The 18,804-nt window shown below is 46.5% G+C and overlaps 1 protein-coding gene across 4 annotated transcripts in view; it reads right to left on the minus strand.

Annotated features, from left to right (window-relative positions):
• The window catches only part of PLXNA4 (plexin A4), a 407,281-nt gene that overhangs the window by 194,280 nt on the left and 194,197 nt on the right, over positions 1–18,804 (minus strand). For all 4 annotated transcript variants that reach the window (XM_084518707.1, XM_084518708.1, XM_084518710.1 and 1 more), the window contains one exon: positions 14,193–14,324. In XM_084518707.1, the coding sequence (XP_084374833.1) occupies positions 14,193–14,324 (132 nt within the window). The remainder of the gene's footprint in view (positions 1–14,192; positions 14,325–18,804) is intronic.

Raw genomic sequence — 18,804 nt, forward strand, 5'->3', positions numbered from 1 at the left:
TTCTTCTACAACTCAGACCTGTACAGGACAGATGCCAAATTGCCCAGGATGGCAGAATTATCATACCACAGGGGTGGAGAGGAGTCTTTGCTGCAGGATTTAACTGATTAGCTTGAGGACAGCAAGGCAAGTACCAGTGTGTCTTCTACGAGCAATAGATGGACGTAGCCCTACCTAAAATCTAACCTGGAGCTTCTTTACCTAGCAGGACAGACCAGAGCTGCTCGAGTCAGCTCCTGGTGCAGCGTCAAGGTTGTTCTGCCATAATCTCCAGTGGGAAGAGGAACAACACTCGTCCTGCAAAATTCTGGTGGTTTTGTATTTATTGTGATTTTTCTGCTGCATTTCATTTGCCACTGGTGGTACTGAGCACCCAAGTTCCTCGGCAGAGTCATGGAGACCCAGCTGGAACAGGATTGCTCGGGGCTGGAAGTGATTGCACCCAGCCCTGGGTATGGGGACTCACGTGCAATGTTGAGCTGAGCGGGGTGCACCCAGAAATAAAAATTCAATAAGGCAGGGAAAAGTAGACAATATTCAACAGTCCTCCGAAGGGAAAACTTCCTTCTAATCACAGGTTTTTATCTTGCTCCAGATACTGTGCGATGAATTTGGTAGAAGCCAGCAGAGCCCAATGGAAATCCAGAGAAAAGCAACATTATCCGGTGAAACATCAGACAAATATCGACTTCTCCGAGAAAGGCTTACTCAGACGCCCTCGGAGAGTCAATATTTGGTGGGGAGCATTAAAATTTCACAGGGCCTTGGCCAAGGTGACTTTCTGCAAGTCGGGCTGAGCTCTCGGGCAGCAGATCTGCCACCCCTGGGCAGAGGCAGTCCAGCTTTCAGCAACCCCTGGTTATTGACAGCAAAGCAGCATCCATCTGCCTTTTGCTCTGCTAGGGATGAAAATATTCTGTTTGTGGGGAAGAATTGTCTCCTTTCTGTCTAAGAAACAAGCCCAAGATCCCAATTCACCCATTGCAAAGGAGGAAAGGGAAAGGCAAACCTAGAGACCACGCTGATGGGTGCTTCATAAATACAGCTGACAGATCAAAGAGATTGGTAGGAGGTTTTCTGGCACATTATCCCATGAACATTCCCTGTATGGCCAGGCTCACATCCAGTTGCAGTGAAAGGGATATTTCCTGCTCCATGGGAATTGCCAGTCCCTATAAGCTTTCAGGAGCTCATGACTACATTTCCTGTGCATTACAGCCCATTATGCAGATGCCTTAAAGTAAATGTAAATCACATCAAGACTAATTATAAAGAGCTTTTTGGCTGCGAGAAGCAAAGTGCTTTGAGATGGCTCCTGATGGTTCAATGGCCACACATCTTTGCCCTCTTCCCCCCTCTCTCTTCCCCCTGCCTCCGTTCACCCACACTCTGTGATGTCCCGAGCCCTCAGAGACGAGGCCAGCAGGGCTCGCTGGGTTAATTAAATCAGCATCGTTTGCTGTCTGGAGCTCAAGTGACAAACATGTTTCTGACCTTGTCCCGTTTGAGGGAAGGGTGGTTTGTGAAGCATGACAGCAGGGCAGTCCTCCTGCAGCCTGTGCTCACATGTCTCACCCAGATGAAGGCATCGCCACCCAGCTCCTCGTTTTCCCCCTCTTGTTCATGGGGACAGAAAACACCAGCACATTTTTTCCTCTATATTAAGGCTCCCCCTTTCCTGCTTCCCTTCCTGGGCTGTCGTGGGGGAATAAGATGTCAGGGGATGAGGAAGACTGAAAGGGACAGCTCCCCTCCTCCCCACTCAGGCTGTGAACACAAGGCTAATTCTATTAGTCCAGGCTGTCCATTAGCCAAACAGCCCCTCACCAGCCCAGCCCGGTGCATTTGCAGATGCATTAGTGTAATGGTGCTGTGCTTTGCCAAACACATGCTGCCTTCCACCCCAGACAAGCTTCCCAGGCACAGAAGGTGATTTTCATATATATATATACATATATATATTTGATATATATCTAAGTTTATACTGGAGCATCTGAAGTTGTCAGCAACTTCAGAAGACACCCACCACACAGAGGGGTCACAGAACAAAGTTCGTGTTCTGTAACACCCTTTGAAGTCCAATACAAGTAGGAATAGACATGTACATGAGAGTTCATCACACAACTGTTAGGCTTATGTGCTTATGATTTGCCAACTATTACAGCTAGGAAATAAATAAATAAATATATATATATAAATCTGATTCCCTATTTTCTGCCTTCTGTTCTTTGAGGTTTACAGAAATCTGGCACGTGCAGGTTGTGACTTTCTTATACTAGCACAATGCTGTTTACTCTTTGAAGTTGGAGAGTGAGGGATGTAACTCAATGGTGGGTAATACCTATGTGACACGGCTTTTCTCTTGCCCTGTGATCTGGCATGGACAGTACAGTGGATCCACAAATGTGCTGGATCCACCAGTAGGTCCAGTTTTTCTGTATGTCCTATAAGTCTCCTGCACGGCACATCCCTAGGAGAGGCTACAGCCAGAAGCTGTAATCACAGAGCTCATGTATGGTCTGCAACAAAAAAAAAAAAAAAAAAAAAAAAAAGGGAAGTCAGGAAAAGCCTGTGGCCTCTTAAGAAATCTAAGAAAACACTAAGGAGACAACAAAATTCTATGTCAGGTCTGAGTTTCACTTGACCACTGTCACAGCCAACAGGAGAAAGAGCAGCACCCCAGCCTAAGAGCAAATCACAGAGCCAGAACAAATATTTTTCCCCACAAATTTGGTAGCAAATTCAAGGCCGCTTTCCAGTGGAGAAACAACAACAACAACAAAAAGTAATATTTTTGAGAGGCAGGGACAGAAAGGAACAAATACAAGGAAAAAAAAATCCCATTGAAATACATCGGGTATTTCCAGGGACCTCACCGAGCTGGGAAAGAAATTTTCATCAGCACAGTAGAGCAGCTGGCTATTTTTCTAGGATCCAAGGGAAAATGGTTATGCTAAAACTTGAAAATAGTGCCTTTATATAAGAAAAATACTATTCAAAACTACAATTATTTATCAGGTATGATTTGTCCTTCCTTCCCTTAAATAGTTGGGTGAAGAAGCAAACATAGACATACACTAAGTCATCTGCATACATCAAATAAGGATATTTTGGAATTCAAAAGGTCATTTTGTACCAGGACCAGCTCTCTGCTGTTCCTCCAGGTAGGAGGTACAACAACCTAAATCTGCCTGAGCACATCCCCGGGGAAGACAGGGGCAAGGAGTCAGTGCAATTAGTTGGTTATATAAACTTTGTGCCACAATTAGTAGTAGGTCGATTGATTGTCAGCCTAAAAAGAAAGGCTAGGAGAGAGAAAAGGAAGGCTTGTGTGGGAGTGGGGAGAGCCTGCAATATTTGCCCTGAGCACTTTTATCTGTTTAACTATGAAAATTAATGAAAACAAATGATAGAAGGCGATAAATGGATCTGCAGCTAGCTACCCTCGGAGAGGGATGCTGATGCACTGTTTGCACATCTAATGTTTGTTTTGAGACTCCACGATCTCCACAGGATGCTTCAGTGCATATGGTGTTGTCACTGTATTTCTTCTGCCTTCTTAATTTATTGATCCAGGGTAGGAAAGTGTCCCCCAAGCCCTGGATGGGTTTCTAAGCCTCCCTTTGCTGGGAAGGGGGTGATGCACCCCAAGGACACCAACCCTGAAAGAGCTCGAGTGCAGAGTTGAGTGAAATCCTGGGTGCTGAACAGCAGCAGGAGCCACCATCAGGTTGCAAAGCCAGGGTCCCCCCATTGACACACTAAAAAAATAAAAAACAAAAAAATAAAATCTTTCTAGTCAACGACACAATGTCTACACCTGTACTTTTTGGGCACCACCACTGGCTGGTTGAGAGAACATCACTGCTGATATTCCCAGCCTCTTCTAGACTTCTTAGTACACAAGGACAAAAAACCAAACAAACAAAACAAAACATCATCATCATCATCATCATCATCATCATCATCATCATATTATTATTATTATTATTATTATTATATTATATTATATTATATTATATTATATTATATTATATTATATTTTCCAGCCGTCATCAGTTTAGAAGCACAAATGCAAGGCTGGGAAGGGATATCACAAATCCATACTGAAAAAGACCACGTTCCTCCAAATAGGGCCCATACCTGCCTCCTCAGTAGGGCACAAACAACTGGATTTTGGGGCTGGGGATTGCAGAAAGTGTTTTTCTCTTCGCCAGCCCATGGTTAAGATGGACTGTGCAGACGCTGGGTGTGTTTTCCCAAAGGTGTGAGCTCAACCTTGGGAAAGTGCTGAGTAAAGGGGTAAGTAATTAGTGATGGATAGCATGTTCACCAAGTCCATTAGCTGGAAAGAAAAGCAAACCCACAGCACGCTCAGCTGGAAAGAAAAGCAAACCTACAGCATGCTTTGCATTCCTTCCCGGCATTTTCCTGCCTCCTGACAGCATCCCAATGACCCCCCGCATGTCAGGTGGCTCCCCCCAGCTCGGTGCAGCTTCACGTCTCACGGGGGACTGGCATTTCCAATCAATTAGACATGTCACCGGTGAATTTCTCTGCTAATTACTGGAGTTTATTATGTCTAAAGCCAGGTTAAATGCAGAATTCCTGAGGTCAAACGGGGTCACCCAGACAATCAGTTCCACATTTGCCGTAGCAAAAGAGCCCCCCCATCATCAGTCACTGCCAAGTGGTTCGTAATGACCAACCTGCCAGTTAATGGCCTGAGGTAAAAGTCTTGGGGGTTGATAATGCTCTTACAGAGGGGAAAAAAAAGGGAAATGGTGAAGAAAATGGCCACCTTGAAGTGGATTATAGCACAGATGCATGAACCCACAACCCTTTGTTGGTCTGTTGGGGTGCCAGGAGATGGGTTTCCTTTAGAGTTATAGAATCAGAGAATCATTAGGGTTGGAAGAGGCCTCCAAGATCATCTGGTCCAACCACCCTCCTACCACCAATGTCACCCACTAACCCATGTCCCTAAGCACCACGTCCAACCTTTCATTGAACACCCACAGGGATGCGGACTCCACCACCTCCCTGGGCAACCCGTCCCAATGCCTGACGGCTCAAGCAGCTCAGGCATCTACAGAGAGCAAAAGAGTCTTCCACCACACTAGTTTCTGATTCTGATCCAGTTCCCAAATCCCCTGGGGTTTCAAGGGTGTCAAGTGAAGCCACAATGAAAGCAAAGGTGGTCCCAAGTGAGGACCAGCAGGCCACATCCCATGAGTTACTCAAAGCTGTGCCGTGAGCTCTGTTACCTCCTTTTTCACCCCTTCTTTGGTTGGTGATGGACACGGTGGTCGGGAGATGGTTTTAAGCCAGGGAGAGCCCAAAAGGGCTGTTTATGAAAGGCAGAGCTTCCTCCAGAAGGAAAAGAAACCCATCTCCCCATCTGTTCTGGAGACCGAAGGCTTTCCAAATCTCTCCTGGCTCATTTCCACGCTGCATCCTGTGGGTGAAAGACGTCCTGTCCCTTACCAGCATTTTGCTCGGAGTCGACTGTAGCAGAGCATGAAGCAGTTCAGCCCAACCACAGTACACGGGGAGGCTCAAAGTGCTCAGTGTTTGCAGTAGCAGCTGCCTGAAGAGCCCTGCCTAAATGTCAGAAACATATAATTGTTTTCAGAAACAATTACAGGGAATGCAAAAATAGCAATCAGGGAGTTACGTACATCATTTCCATTCAATGGCTGGCAGATGAGTTTATGTCATGAAGAAGCCAAAAGAGGACCCCTCTAATTGTTGGCACTTCAAGCTCTATGTAAAATACAACAGGTTTAAAGGCTTTGGGATGGCCAGAAGCAAAACACCTCCTACAGCCAGAGAGGTCAGAGACACTGTCAAGTTCTTCATGGTTTCTTGCATGGATTTGGCTGTCCAAAACTCTGTCCCCCAAAAACTGCCCAGGAATGGTTTGGGTTCCTTTCCTATCCAGTCTGGATGGGGCTAACCCCTTTGGGGAGGAAAAGAGCTGAGCTCTACCAGCACAGGTCACACTGTGACATTTGGTTTTGGCGTGTACCCTGATTTATTGCATTTATTAGTACAGGTATTGGGAGATAAGGATACCTTGTCCTGATGGAGATAAGACTGGTACAAATGTCTGCCTGCCTCCTTTGTGCCAGTACTCTGTGAATTCAGGCAGAAAAACAGGAGTAGTGTGAATCAACCTGGAGTTAATACTCCATCAAAACATGTCCCTGCTGTGATGATTGAAGGAAACTGTGCTTTCTGGGGCAGAAACTACCAACAAGTGAACTTCAAAAGTGCCTGGAAGGTTCCTTCCACAGAAAGCTTCCCAAATGATGCCATGAGAGCAGGGAGTGTGTATGAACATTGTCTTTCATCCTCAAGAAACCCAACTTGGTTTACAAGCTCATGGGTACACCATAGTCACCCGTGGATCCAGGCTCTTGGAGAAGGGGTACAAGAGTAGTATTGCACATAGGAGTTCAGGACTATAGGAAAAGAAGAATCCTTTCATCAGATGAATTAAAGGAGAGGATTTCCAGGTAGACAGAAAGCCATGAGCAGTGCTGGGATTGAGATGATACAGCAGGGCTAAGAGTTTAAAAGACCATTATCTCAAAGAGCCCCAACATTAACCTGACTCAATGTCGTGTGGATAACTTGGCAGAGAAATTGTCCTGTCTACAAACAACACCCACTGAATGGGCAGGCAGCCACCTACTGATCGATCCACACAACCCTTTGCATTGATTTACTGCCCCCTCAAAACTGCTTAACCACACGAAAACCCCAGGATTGCCCTGTTTGTCATATGGACACAACCTCGTTACAGTGCTGGGTGTCTTCCTGGGTTGTCAAATAAGAATAGTAATAATAATAATAATAATAATAGTAATAATAATAATAATAGTAGTAATAATAATAATACACCAAAAAATAGATTTCAGAGACTCCCATTACATCATCATCCTGTTAGGAGATACTACACGAAAATCATTTTCAGGGCAGTTGAGTACACTTGTATCCAAACACAACTGGAAAATACAGCATGACATCAAAGTTCTTTTTATGACAGAAATGAGCATAAAAGCCAGCTCGCCTTTCAAGGGCAGGTTGTGGAATGGCTTCATTTTCCTGGTCCTACTCCACTCATCTATGATGATAATGGCTATATCATGCAGTATAAAGTGATGAGAGGGATTTAGCAGGGAAATAAAGCAAGAAAGGCCCAAGGCAAAGCAGGCAAAAGGCAGCAAAAAAATCTGGGGCACTTTTAAAAGTTCTCTCTGGGTCTGACAACAAAATGGTTATTAATCCCCATTAACAAGGAGCAGGCTTAGCAGATCGGGGGTATCACACACAAAATAAATACTAGAAAATAGTACTAGAAAAAAAAAGCTTAAAAAATAAAATTAAAAGGTTAAGCCCAAGAGGCTTGAAAGTGCCTGTAGTGAGGATTTCCTGAGGCAGGGTCTCTGTCCTGCCCGGATCCTCCCTCCCTGGGAGCACTGGTGGCCAGGCTGGGCTGGACTGGAATACCAAAGCAGGGGCTGATTAACCGCTGGTGCTTTCAAGTGACCTGCAAATGTAAGGTCTGAGTGTGGCAGCGGAGAGAAGGAGACCTGGCTGTCACTGAGATTGGAGGAGACAGATGTTTAATGGAGTCCAGGATTACAGAGCTGCCAGGCTTCACATATAATCACCAGCTTCTTCGGTTTCCTCTTTTCTTCTCCCCTTCTTCTGGGTCTGTTACAGGGTCAGGGGCTGGGGGAGGAGGGGATGGAGATTTTCAGATTTCCAGCTAAATTCCTTGAGCTGCCCTTAATACTCTAACCTATTCCCAGCTGAAACCACAGCCTAGCAGTCTGCCAGGGCTCAGAGTGATGGGAGTGGATTTTTTTTTATTTTATTTTTTGAAAATAAGACTATTTCTCTGTTCAGCAGACTGTGTTTGGCTCACTGAGGCCACACCACAGAGGAACAACACTGCAATCGATAGTGCCCAGATGACCCCGGGCCCCAGGGGAGGCATCTGCCCTACTTCCCACCCATCGCCTACCCATGAGGATCAATAGTCCCTGCCACTTCTCACTTAGGGAATGACTCTACAGATGCTTTTTGTATTTATGGGCATTGCTCTACCTTTCCTCCAGTCTTACTCATTCAATTTTTTTATGATTTTTTTTTTTTTTTTGCTTTTTGTACAAAGGAGGAGAGCTAGTGCGTTTTGAAAGCAGAGCCCCAGATGAGAGCCACTGAATTAGAAGGATGAAGGATGAATGTTCCCACTAATAAACAGGGGAGAGGAGGAGGAGGAAGGCCTGGCTGCTGCTCAGTCCAACCAACCCATCTCATTCCTCACACCACAACCCTCAAAAAAAACCCTACAATTGTGCTCACCACAGGGATACCTTGAGGCAAGGAGTCCCAAAGCTTAACCACACCAGGAACACAGCACCTCCAAAGTCCCAAAACTTAACCACCCCATCCTTTATACGAACACAGCACCTCCAAATGCCTCTATGCATCCTCCAGCTCCTGTGCTGCCTCCTTGAGCAGCCCACGGAGGGAGCAGCTTGGCATGGGGAAGTTTCTGGCATGCTGAGAGATGAACGCTGACATTAGACATTGCTGAAGCTCAAGCCAAATTCAGCTCCACAGATGGCAAAGTGAAAGCCATAATTCTGCCCCCAAATGGAAGAAACATATAAGAGAAAGTAAGTGTGGAGTTTAGGCACAAATAATGCCACCACCAAGACCAAACATAGGTCCCAAGACTGAGGGATGGTGGGAAACGCAATCTCAGATGCCCGTGCATTTCATGGGATGGAGAGACCTTGGTGGAATATCTTACTCTGCCATAGATGGCTCATCTGGGGCATTTCCAAGACCTTGAACTGGCTCCTCACCCAATCACCCCATTTTTCTGTTACATACATCCCTCCTGGAGCACACAACAAACCCAGCAGGAGGTGTAGCGCATCCCTACTCTTACAGCTGCTTGCTCCTAGGATACCCAAATGAGTTAAAATCAAGCTAAACTCTGACTTTTTGCCATAATATGCATTATGCTGATAAAGAATTATTCCGAGAGAGTCGGCAGCACAATGTGCTGCAGTTTTGCCAGTGGGCCAAATTGCTTTTATCGTTCTTGGCTGGCATATACGGGCTCTCACACAGTGTCTTTTCCATCCTCAGCTGAGCATCCATGCGGGTTTTTCCAACCATGCAGTCATTTCTCAGAGGGCATCTGACCTTATTTAACAGGCCCTTAATTAGGTGAAAGCTAATGCAGGGAGAGCAGAGTTCAGCCTCCGATATTGCTGAGGGTGATGAGTGGTATTTTAAGGGCAGGCAAGAAGAGTCAGAGAACAAAAGTTGCCTCCGCCGCCAGCTGGGATTACACTCACGGCTTGTTAGAGATTGACTGAACTCTAGGAACTTCTCTTCCCTACGTGTTTTGTCCAGGAATGCCCCAAAGCAGGGTATCAGGGCAATGAAATGGTCAGTTCAGAGCCTCATTCTTTTGAGGATGTAGAGAGAGCTAAACATGACGCATCTTCATAAATAGTTTATTTCTGCATTTTATTTGGGCCTCTTAGAAGCTCTGATGACCCTGATCTTACCTAGCACGTCAGCCTGGTCCAGGAGCAGCCAATTACTCCAACACAGGGACCATACTGCCAATATCCTTCCCTCCTAGCTTTCAGAAGTTGAAGAGTAAAGTCCTGCAGAAGATTTAAGCATCTCCAAAGAGTGAACGTGCACTGAGCGGTCACCTTCCATGCACAGCAGCCCCTTCTGCAAGATGACAGACACTGCCCCCAAAACCTTCAAGGCAACAGAGTTAATGATAGACATCTGCAACAGCAATGCCGATGTTTATGACAGCTTATGGGTGTCTCTTTTTAATCCCCGGGTCAAAAAGTCAGATTTATTAGGCAATCTCAGCATGCCGTTTTCAAACACGGTAATTCCTGTCTTTTCCGGTGTCTTGGACCAATGATGAAAAACATGGTCAGCATGCAACCTTATGGCTCGCAAACAAACAAATGCAAATTAAAAGGAAAAACTCTTGAGTTATTTTTAAAACTTGTGATCCTGAGCCAGTGTTTGTGAGGACAGGCTTGGGCTGACAATCCCTTGGAAACAGCCTCTCCAAGCCGAGGAGTTAATGCTAATTGAAATCTTGTGCAAAGACCACATTTGAAGAAATTAAGCTATAATTAGGTAAAGTTATTAATGATTGCTTTAACTAATTGATATGATAACACAAGCAGCAGACAAGATTTTAATCAGTGGTCACGAAATCAGAAGTAAACCAAGCAGTCACCACCTCTTCCTTTGCAGCTAGTTTGCACACAATAATTCTGTTGCAGATAGTGACTCAGAGGCAAAGGGAAGAAGAATAAATCTCAGGAGACAAATAGGTAAAAGCTTCCCCCGTTTTAATGAGAAACAGACAGAGAAAGGCCAAAAAGAGCCCGTCAACATGATTTGTGATACCGTTACTTAATTTTTACCAAATGCTTTTTCTGCCATGCTTTAGTTGAAGTACATATTTATTTGATATTTCATTGGCAGCGTTTAAAAGAGACCCCCGCAATACCTATCTGATTCTGCTACGCATGGCCCTCCCAGTCTCACCTTTGATATATTGTCGTTTTTTAGGGCATGACAGTACAGATATGGGTTATTCTCAGATCCTGGATGCCTTTCTGCCAGTTTACAGGGAAGAAGCACAACTTTCCACTCACCTGCACAAAACCAAACTGCCTGCACAGACAGGGACAGCAAATCTCCTTCATTGAGTAAAAGACAGGGTTACTCATAAACCATTTGCAGAGTCTTCTCTAACCATTAGTTAAACCAAAAGGAGGAGACAGCTCAAAGCCTTGGAATTTTAATAAAATAAAGTTGGGGCCTCTTGCTGTTTGCCTTCTGTTTTTTCAGCCTTTAAGTTCGTTTTCTCTAGCTCTTCCCTTTGATCCCCCGATATCAAAGGGAAGAGCGAAGTTTCTCATATCTTGGAGTTGCTTCCAGGTGCTGCATCAGCTCTGCGAAACCCAGAGCTGGGAGAGACCCAGGAGCTTGACATGCTGAAATGGAGGTACTTAGGGGTAATTTTCCAAAAACTAGTCCAGTACCACAATATAAAATAACATCCTGCCCCTCCTGACATGCAGAGGTTGTGTGTAAATATCATCACTGCAGCATTTAGGAGGCAAGGAGAGCTGATCATCCTGCGGTCTGGGGACAGCTGGAAGAGAAGAGAGCAAAGAAAAAGGGGTGCCAGGAGTGGAGGAGTAACAGAAAAGCCTGAAAATGAGAGGACAGGTGCTGAAAGAGGGATGGGGCTTGGAGAGAGGCAGAGAGAGCAGAAGAGGGCTGAAAAAGGGATTTCAAACCCTGCAGAGAGCTCCAGGGAGCTTGTAGGTTCAGGCGTCTATCTTGGTAGGAGAAAGAGGGTCAGAGAGAGGTGAGAGGAGGAAGAGGGACCTGAGGAAATGTGTGTGTGTGATGGGGAGCAGAGGAGATGCAGAGACACTGAGGATTTCCTTCCCCTGCTCCTCCAGCATTCCCCATCTGCTCCTCATCCCCTCACATCAGCGTGTGAGGCACCGGGCTCTCTGCTGTCTGCACACCAGAAAGAAAGAAAAAGAAAGAAACAGCCCAAGCCTCCAACATACCCATATCCCCAAGCCCCCAGGGAACACGTCGATGGAGGGACAAGTGAAATTCAGAGAGATAACCAGAGAATTAAAACCCCGGAGCAGCTCCTTCCCTGCTGTTACCACACAAGACCTCCCGGTCAGTCGGAAACCCCATCCTGCTTGTAGGTTTGGTGACAAACCTTCTCCTCTGCTTCATTTGATCACTCTCCCTGTAAAGTATGTATTTATTATATATAGCAGAGCCCTTCTGCTGGTGACAAGCTGCTGCATCCTGCTCCTGAGAGCAGGGCATGTCTCAGGTAGTGGTCGACATTCAGGGAGCCTGCAAGGGTGGACCACATGGCTGTGGTGGACGAAAACCATCTGGGACAAGATGAAGAAATTGGTTTGTCATTGGGGCTCCCATTCCCACTGAGGGTTGACGAGTGATGAAGCTGAGCCCAGGAAAACTATTTTTGATGGAGTAGTTGAACATCCAACAGAACTGCTGGTATCTCTAGGGCACAGGCAAGGTTGAGCCCTGAAGACCAAGGTTGGAGAAACTTTAGTCTATGCCTGCCTTTGGAAGGGTCAGGCCAAGCTTTCACTCTCCTGTCCCTCACCTCCACAGACCTTGCAATATTTAGGGATTTCTGTGGGCATTGAAAAGTTTTGGTAACTCAGGGCATCGTCCATTTATGAAAAGGACCAGACTACATGGCTTGTACAGCAAAGCCAACACATCCTCCCCAAGGCCAGCCTCTTCCATGCCACTCGCCATCATGTCTTCAACCCCTGCACCTTCTCCATGCCCTTTTCACTAACCTTTGGGTTTCAAAGATGGGTGGGTGGAGGTGGTCTAATGAATGACAGGGGAAACGGGACTGGATTCTCCATGGGGTTCCACGAACAATCTCTGTGGGGTCCCAATCATCAAAATGAGTCTGCTCACGTTATAGTGGTCAGGGAAATGCATGTAGTTAAAATACCAGCAAGAATACATTCTTGGAAGTTTCTGGAGGAAAAAAGTTACTTTTCTCGTCCCAAATTTCATTTATTTAAGGAAAGAGGGGGTAGGAAGTGAGTGAACAGTGGTAAGACTGGGACTGTTTTCACTGTGGCACTGCAGAAGACATCTCATCCTTCCCAGCATGGAGCAGATGAGAAATCCCAGCTCTGTCACCACCACTCCTCACCTTTCTCCTGGATTATCATCATCTTACAGCCTTGCTTATGAAGATGAATGGACAGAGTTGCTCTGCTCCCCACGTAGTATTTGAGGTATGTGAGGGATGGAAACACAGGAGCCCTCACAGAGACAAAATATTTAAAATAAAACATTTCAATCAGAAGAAACGACCATCACATATAACTTGGAAATTATCAATTCCAGACAACTCCAGCCACCTGAAGAGGATGTGAGGAAGGTCTGTAAAATCAAGACAGGTGAAGAGGGGACAATCATTCACTCCTGCTTCTTATGAGGCAGAAATTAGTGGGTGGACAAACATAATAGTGGAAGAGTGTAGTGGCCTGCTGGAACACTGCTGGAAAGTGGCCTCCCAAACACAGACCCTTCAGGCAGTTCATGAAGGCAATAGGAAGTGTTTCAAGTTGGTTTTTTGTTTGCTTGTTTGTTTTTTTTTTCTTCTGTCTGGTGCCATTTACATGGTGCAAGGTCAGGAGGGTAATATTTACTCAATGAATCACTGAACTCTAACCCCTGCGTGAACACACCACACTTGGACTGGGCGCTGAAGCCATGCAGTAGGGCACCCACATCACCCTACCACATTCCCTCTTGGCTCCGTTTTTTACCTAGGCATCCTAAAGATCCTCACAAGCACGCACAAATTAATCAGTTACAATAAGTCCCTGCATGTCCACAAGGCTAATTGCAAAACAATTAATTTCTTCATGCAAAACTAGTTCTCCCAACTCAAAGAGCAAACTTCCTTAAGGTCAAGCACTGTGCTGAAACCAGCCACAATTCCATGTTGAACACCCAGACTGGCTCTTCCCCAATCTCTGGCTGCTAATATTTTCAATAATACAAACACTAATAACACAGCAGGAATGTCACAATAAAATTGGCCTGCACCCCAGCAGGCAGTGTCCCACACTCCAGATCACCGCGTCTCAGAGAAGCTCCAGCTTCTCCAAATACTCTGTTTGGAGCCAAATGATTCAGCGTTGCATTTACCCACCCTATCCATGTCGGTGGCAGATGCAGCCACAGTTTGAATGGGGGTGGAGAGCAACGTGGCACGCAGCAGATGCGACAGCAGCTCCTTGTCACATAGCCAGCAGGACATGGACCGCATAAGGCAACACTTGGGGGTGTTTTCTCCCCCCATGGTCTGTGCCCCAGCCCCTCAATAATCTCCATCAGTGTATAAATGCAATGGTTTCTAAGCACAATCATTAGATATTTAACACAGCACAAGGCTCTTTTGTAGGAGCTGTTTTCACTCTGAGAATTTCAGGCCAAATTCTGCCATCCGTTGCATGGCCAAGCCAAAAAACTTCCCAACAGTGTGGTCTGACAGGGTTTCTTACCTGCTTCTCGGACATGATATAGAGGTGTTCGTGATCCACTGAGAAGGCCATATCCCGTAATACGGGGCCGGTGTCCACCACCTGCACGATCTCGTACTCCAGCGTGTTCTTAGTGGTGCCATCCACACGGATCTGCAGGGCAAAAACAAAAGCAGGCAGAGAACATGAGTGTTTTTCCTCCTTCCATTTAGACTGTAGGACAATCCTTGGAGAAAAGCATTCTCGTTACATTTTTCAGACAACAACCACTGTCATCACAAAATAAACTTTTCCCCTGCCTCCTCACTTTACGGATAAAGCAGTTTAACTGCTTTTTTTTTTCGGTCCCATCGACACAAGAGAACTGAAGAAGAACAATCCAGAGCCTGCTCATTTTTCTCTGGCACTATCAGTGTATTACTGTTGTTGACTGGACAAATCTACCCAGATGAAAATGGTGGCACAAAGGGCAGAATTTGCGATGATGATGTGCAAAAGAGAAATAAAAAAACACACAAGAGCCTACCGGACTGACTCACTCAAATGCTAGTCAGATGCTATTATGGTTCTTATTGCTAATATCCCATGGGGCAATATATTACTGCAGAACGCACAACACAACACAGGCTATTTCTCTTCTTGATGATCTGTATCTGATATTGAAATCTGTCCTGCACAAGTACGGGACCGTACGATTCCAGCCACATCTCATAACAAGGTGTCACGGAGGAGCATCAATAACTGGGATGATGAGAACGGACCTGATACACAGCCCTGGTCTACCCCTGATAGGAAACCAGTGCTATGGAAGAAAGTGCACAAAACTGTAGGTTTCTGTCTTTGCTGGTCTTTAGCCAAGTCCTAAAGATTGGGCTGAAAACCAGCTGGAGAAGGTTTCTAATCCTTTCCGTTAGTACGATCACAATTCAGGATAATCTAGCTATCCATAGGACTGTTGGGTCCCTCTGGATATTCAGGAAAACCCAGGAGCATGTGTTTCAGAGTTGCATCCACATTACTTCTCTCCCTTGCTATCTTCAGAAAATCTTCAGTTCCACAGCAACCCAAACATTGCAGTGCCCTTCTCTAGAAAAAACAGAGTTTTAGGTGATCTGCTTTGTGCTCCACATCACGACCTCCATCCCTTCCTGAGTAAAGCAGGTCCCTGGCTTCCCTGATTTGTAGTTGTGTAGTTTGATAATTGAGGGGAAAAAAAAAAAAAAAAGGAAAAAAAAAAAAAAAAAAAAAAAAGGAAAAAAACACCCAAAAGGAAATAACAAGCCCTGGAGAAGTGATGGTATCAAGACCCATTCCCACTGTTCCCTGGCACACAGTCCACGAGCTCGTTCCTTCTGTCTCAACCTTTCAGCCAAGAAACTGAGCCTGAATCATCTTCTGTGTTAGAAAGGCAAAGAGAAAGGAAGAGAGGGAATGACAGAGGGTCTGGAAAGCCTAAAAAGGGCAGCACTGATATACAGATTTTTATCTTTGTCCTTTCCCTATCTACCCAACCATATGACAACACCATATGACAAGAAAGAAACCTTATTCTGGAACGACGGGGGACATGAGGACCTGGAAAATAATCTTCCATAACTCTGGAAAGATGGGGGACATGAGGCTGAGAGGATTTAGGGGGTTCTCTGTGACAGCAAAGGGTGTGGAGGGTGCTCAGGGATGCTCAGATCCTATGAGACTGCCCAGCCTACGAGGGGCCGGGCATTGACCATTGGGCTGGACAATGCAGAGGGGAGGATTTGAGGTTGGTTTGTCGTCTGGATGGGTCTGGTGATGACAGCAACACACTCCACAGCCTTAATGCAGATGAAGGTTGGGGACTTAAGGCCAGCACCAAGCCTCCCACCGGCTCTGGTTGCCTGGAGGAAAGGGCTCACTCGTGTTCCTCCTGGGGGCCTTGAGCTCCTCTGAGTCTCTACTGGAAAGCAGTCACTGGTGTGTCTTACCCAGGAGGTTAAGGGACAAGATGTCAATGGGATTAGGGTGAGTCGTTCCCTTTAGGACAGCCAGAAGACGGGAAGGACACACGGAAAGGACTGAAGGTCAAAAGATGTGGGTGCCTGTATGATAGGGCTCTGCCCAGGGCAGCCCAGATGCCCCTACAGCAGGACCCTTTCCGATTTCCCATAGGGAATGCACCAAGTTCTCGCTGGCAGGGAGCAATGTTTGGGCTCTGCCTCAGCTTTTCCTCCTTTCCCGATCCCCTGTGGGTGCCTGTGCCCACCAGAAGCCCCTTGATCTCATCGCCGTGCTAAACAAACCTGACGTCTTTGTCAGGTCTTTGCTTTGACCTTGATTTCTCAGCATCATCAGGGTCAGGTCTGTAGGCCACTGGATATGTAAGCAGCCAATTATCACTCCAGGCTCAGTCCTCGTCCTCAGCCTTTGCCAGGCCCCATTAGAGGAGAAGGAGCTCAGAGACAGAAGAAGCAGGCTGGAGAAACCGCCGAGCTAACAAACGCCAGGCACAGCCCCCAGGGATCTGTGCTACGGGCTTGGGGCAGGTAAAAGACTCAGAGAGGTTTCACGCTGGGAAAACAGTGACACTCGGAAGGGATTTAACAGCTATTGCTGACCTAATTGGTGGCAAAATCATTATTTTGCAGAGGAGTGGGGGCTCATTCCTCTGTACGTGTGCGTTTGCACATACGTGCGCTTGTGCCTCCCGACAACAGCACGGAGATCTCTTCCTCTAAGCTAAAGCTACGAAATAAAGGAAAAAGAAAATTCAGAAGGCGGCCAGAAAGTCTGGCAGGCATTCACCCACGCCACACAGGCCGTGCGAGCCCCGTGCCAGCAAGGAGGTGATTATCGCGGCTCGCAGCCAGGCGTCTGGCTGCTAACTCAAGCCATCCCCTATCCCCTTTTAAACTCTGCCCCTCGTGTGTTCGACCCCAGGCGTAAAGCCCGGAGGGTCCCCATCTTCCCTGCACATTCTTCTCAGGGACGAACATCAAAAAAAACTCAGCAGAAGTTGGAGTGTTTAATTCCCTGCTCGCAGGCATCCATTAGCAGCAGAGCAGTTGGGTTTGGGAAGGAAAAAAAAAAAAGTCAAAGAAGAGCCAAAGAGCCTATAAAGGGGAAATGAGAAGATTCTCATCAAAGCCTGCAAGTGATCGGCGGTGATGTCAGGGACGCAGATACGATCTCTGCTAGGAAATCTTCCCAGCCTGATGATTGTGGGGAGCTCAAGGCACGTAGCAGCGTTTTGCTCTGTTCCTGCTCTCCTTCCTTGGCATCAGCTACAAGTCCTAGGTGGTAGAGTTTTCTTCTGACTAAGGAATGGGTATTCTTACCCTAAAGATGTCCTTATCAGGCTGTGGGATTAGAGCTCAGGGGATATTTCTCCTTGAATCTTGCCGCAAACCATGAACCATGAGAACCCCAAGCCCTCACCCAACCCCACCACCACCTCGTACACCCCCAGGACCATCACCCACCACCTCTTACCCCATACCCTGCTAACCCCAAACTACCCCACAGCCCACACACGTGTGCAGAGCTGACGGGGACCCGTTGGTTCAGGCTGCACGTTAATCCTGCTTCCTGGAAGGCTGCACTCACTGGGCTTCGTTCTGCAAAGCCGGCTGCTATTAAAACATCAGCATGATGCTTCCCGAAGGTCAGCCACCAGGGGACCCATTCTGGCAGCTGTTTGTTTGTTTGTCTGAACATTATCTAGGCCTGGCTGTTTATTTACATCCATTGAAGTATCAGACAATAAATATCCTCTCCCAGTAGCAAACAGATGCTTGCACTCGAATGTTCTGGCTAGCGCCGGCTTCAAAACGATCTCCTTAATGAGCAAACAACACTATTAATCTTTAAAGACACAGGCTCTGGCCTTCCCCGAGCTCTCACCCTGGCCATGGCTGGCCCTACAGGCATCCTGGCAAGGAGCCCATGGGTCTGGAGGATGAAAGAAGGTAAAAGATACCTCCCGTCATTTTACCGGTGCCTTTCAGTGTTATCTGGGTCCCTCCAGCTGCTGAGGGATCCACAGGAGGGCGATGCTTGAACGCAGTCTCCTGGGCAAGCTGGTGGCAGATGTCTCAATCAGACCTTAATGACAGACACAGGTTTTCAAGGTTGGGATCATATGGCTATTGAATTAAGGGGCACGATGAATCCCTTCAAAGCATGGGCATGATCTTAAAAGGGCCAACGAAAAACATTGGGGTTGGAGGATTAAGAAGGAACCGGTGCCTGCAAGCACTTAGCCCCAGTGTTGGATGACAAACCATGGTCATGGCCAAAAAAACAAAGTTCTTTAAGCTCAACAAAACAACAGAAACACCTGCCTTCCAGACCATCATGACCATGGAGCTCTCTTAGCATGCTCATATTTTGCTAGGCTGGATGGGGATGGCCTCTTTTTGGCTTTGGCAAAGTTGGGAAGGCTCTCCCAAATTGCATGTCTCTGTATGCAAACAGCACAGGTTCATCTGTAGAACACCATTTCTGCTAAAAGCCAGCAACCACACGGCTTGTGTTTCAGCCACGGCCTGATATCATCAACTGAATCACTGTTTGGAGCACATGAACATCGCTCCATTTTGTTTTATCCAAGAGAAACCCAGTCTGTACGCTTTGTGCTATCTGCTCTGCTGTGTAA

The sequence above is a fragment of the Aythya ferina genome (assembly GCF_964211825.1).
Source record: "Aythya ferina genome assembly, chromosome: 1".
Lineage (NCBI taxonomy): Eukaryota > Metazoa > Chordata > Aves > Anseriformes > Anatidae > Aythya > Aythya ferina.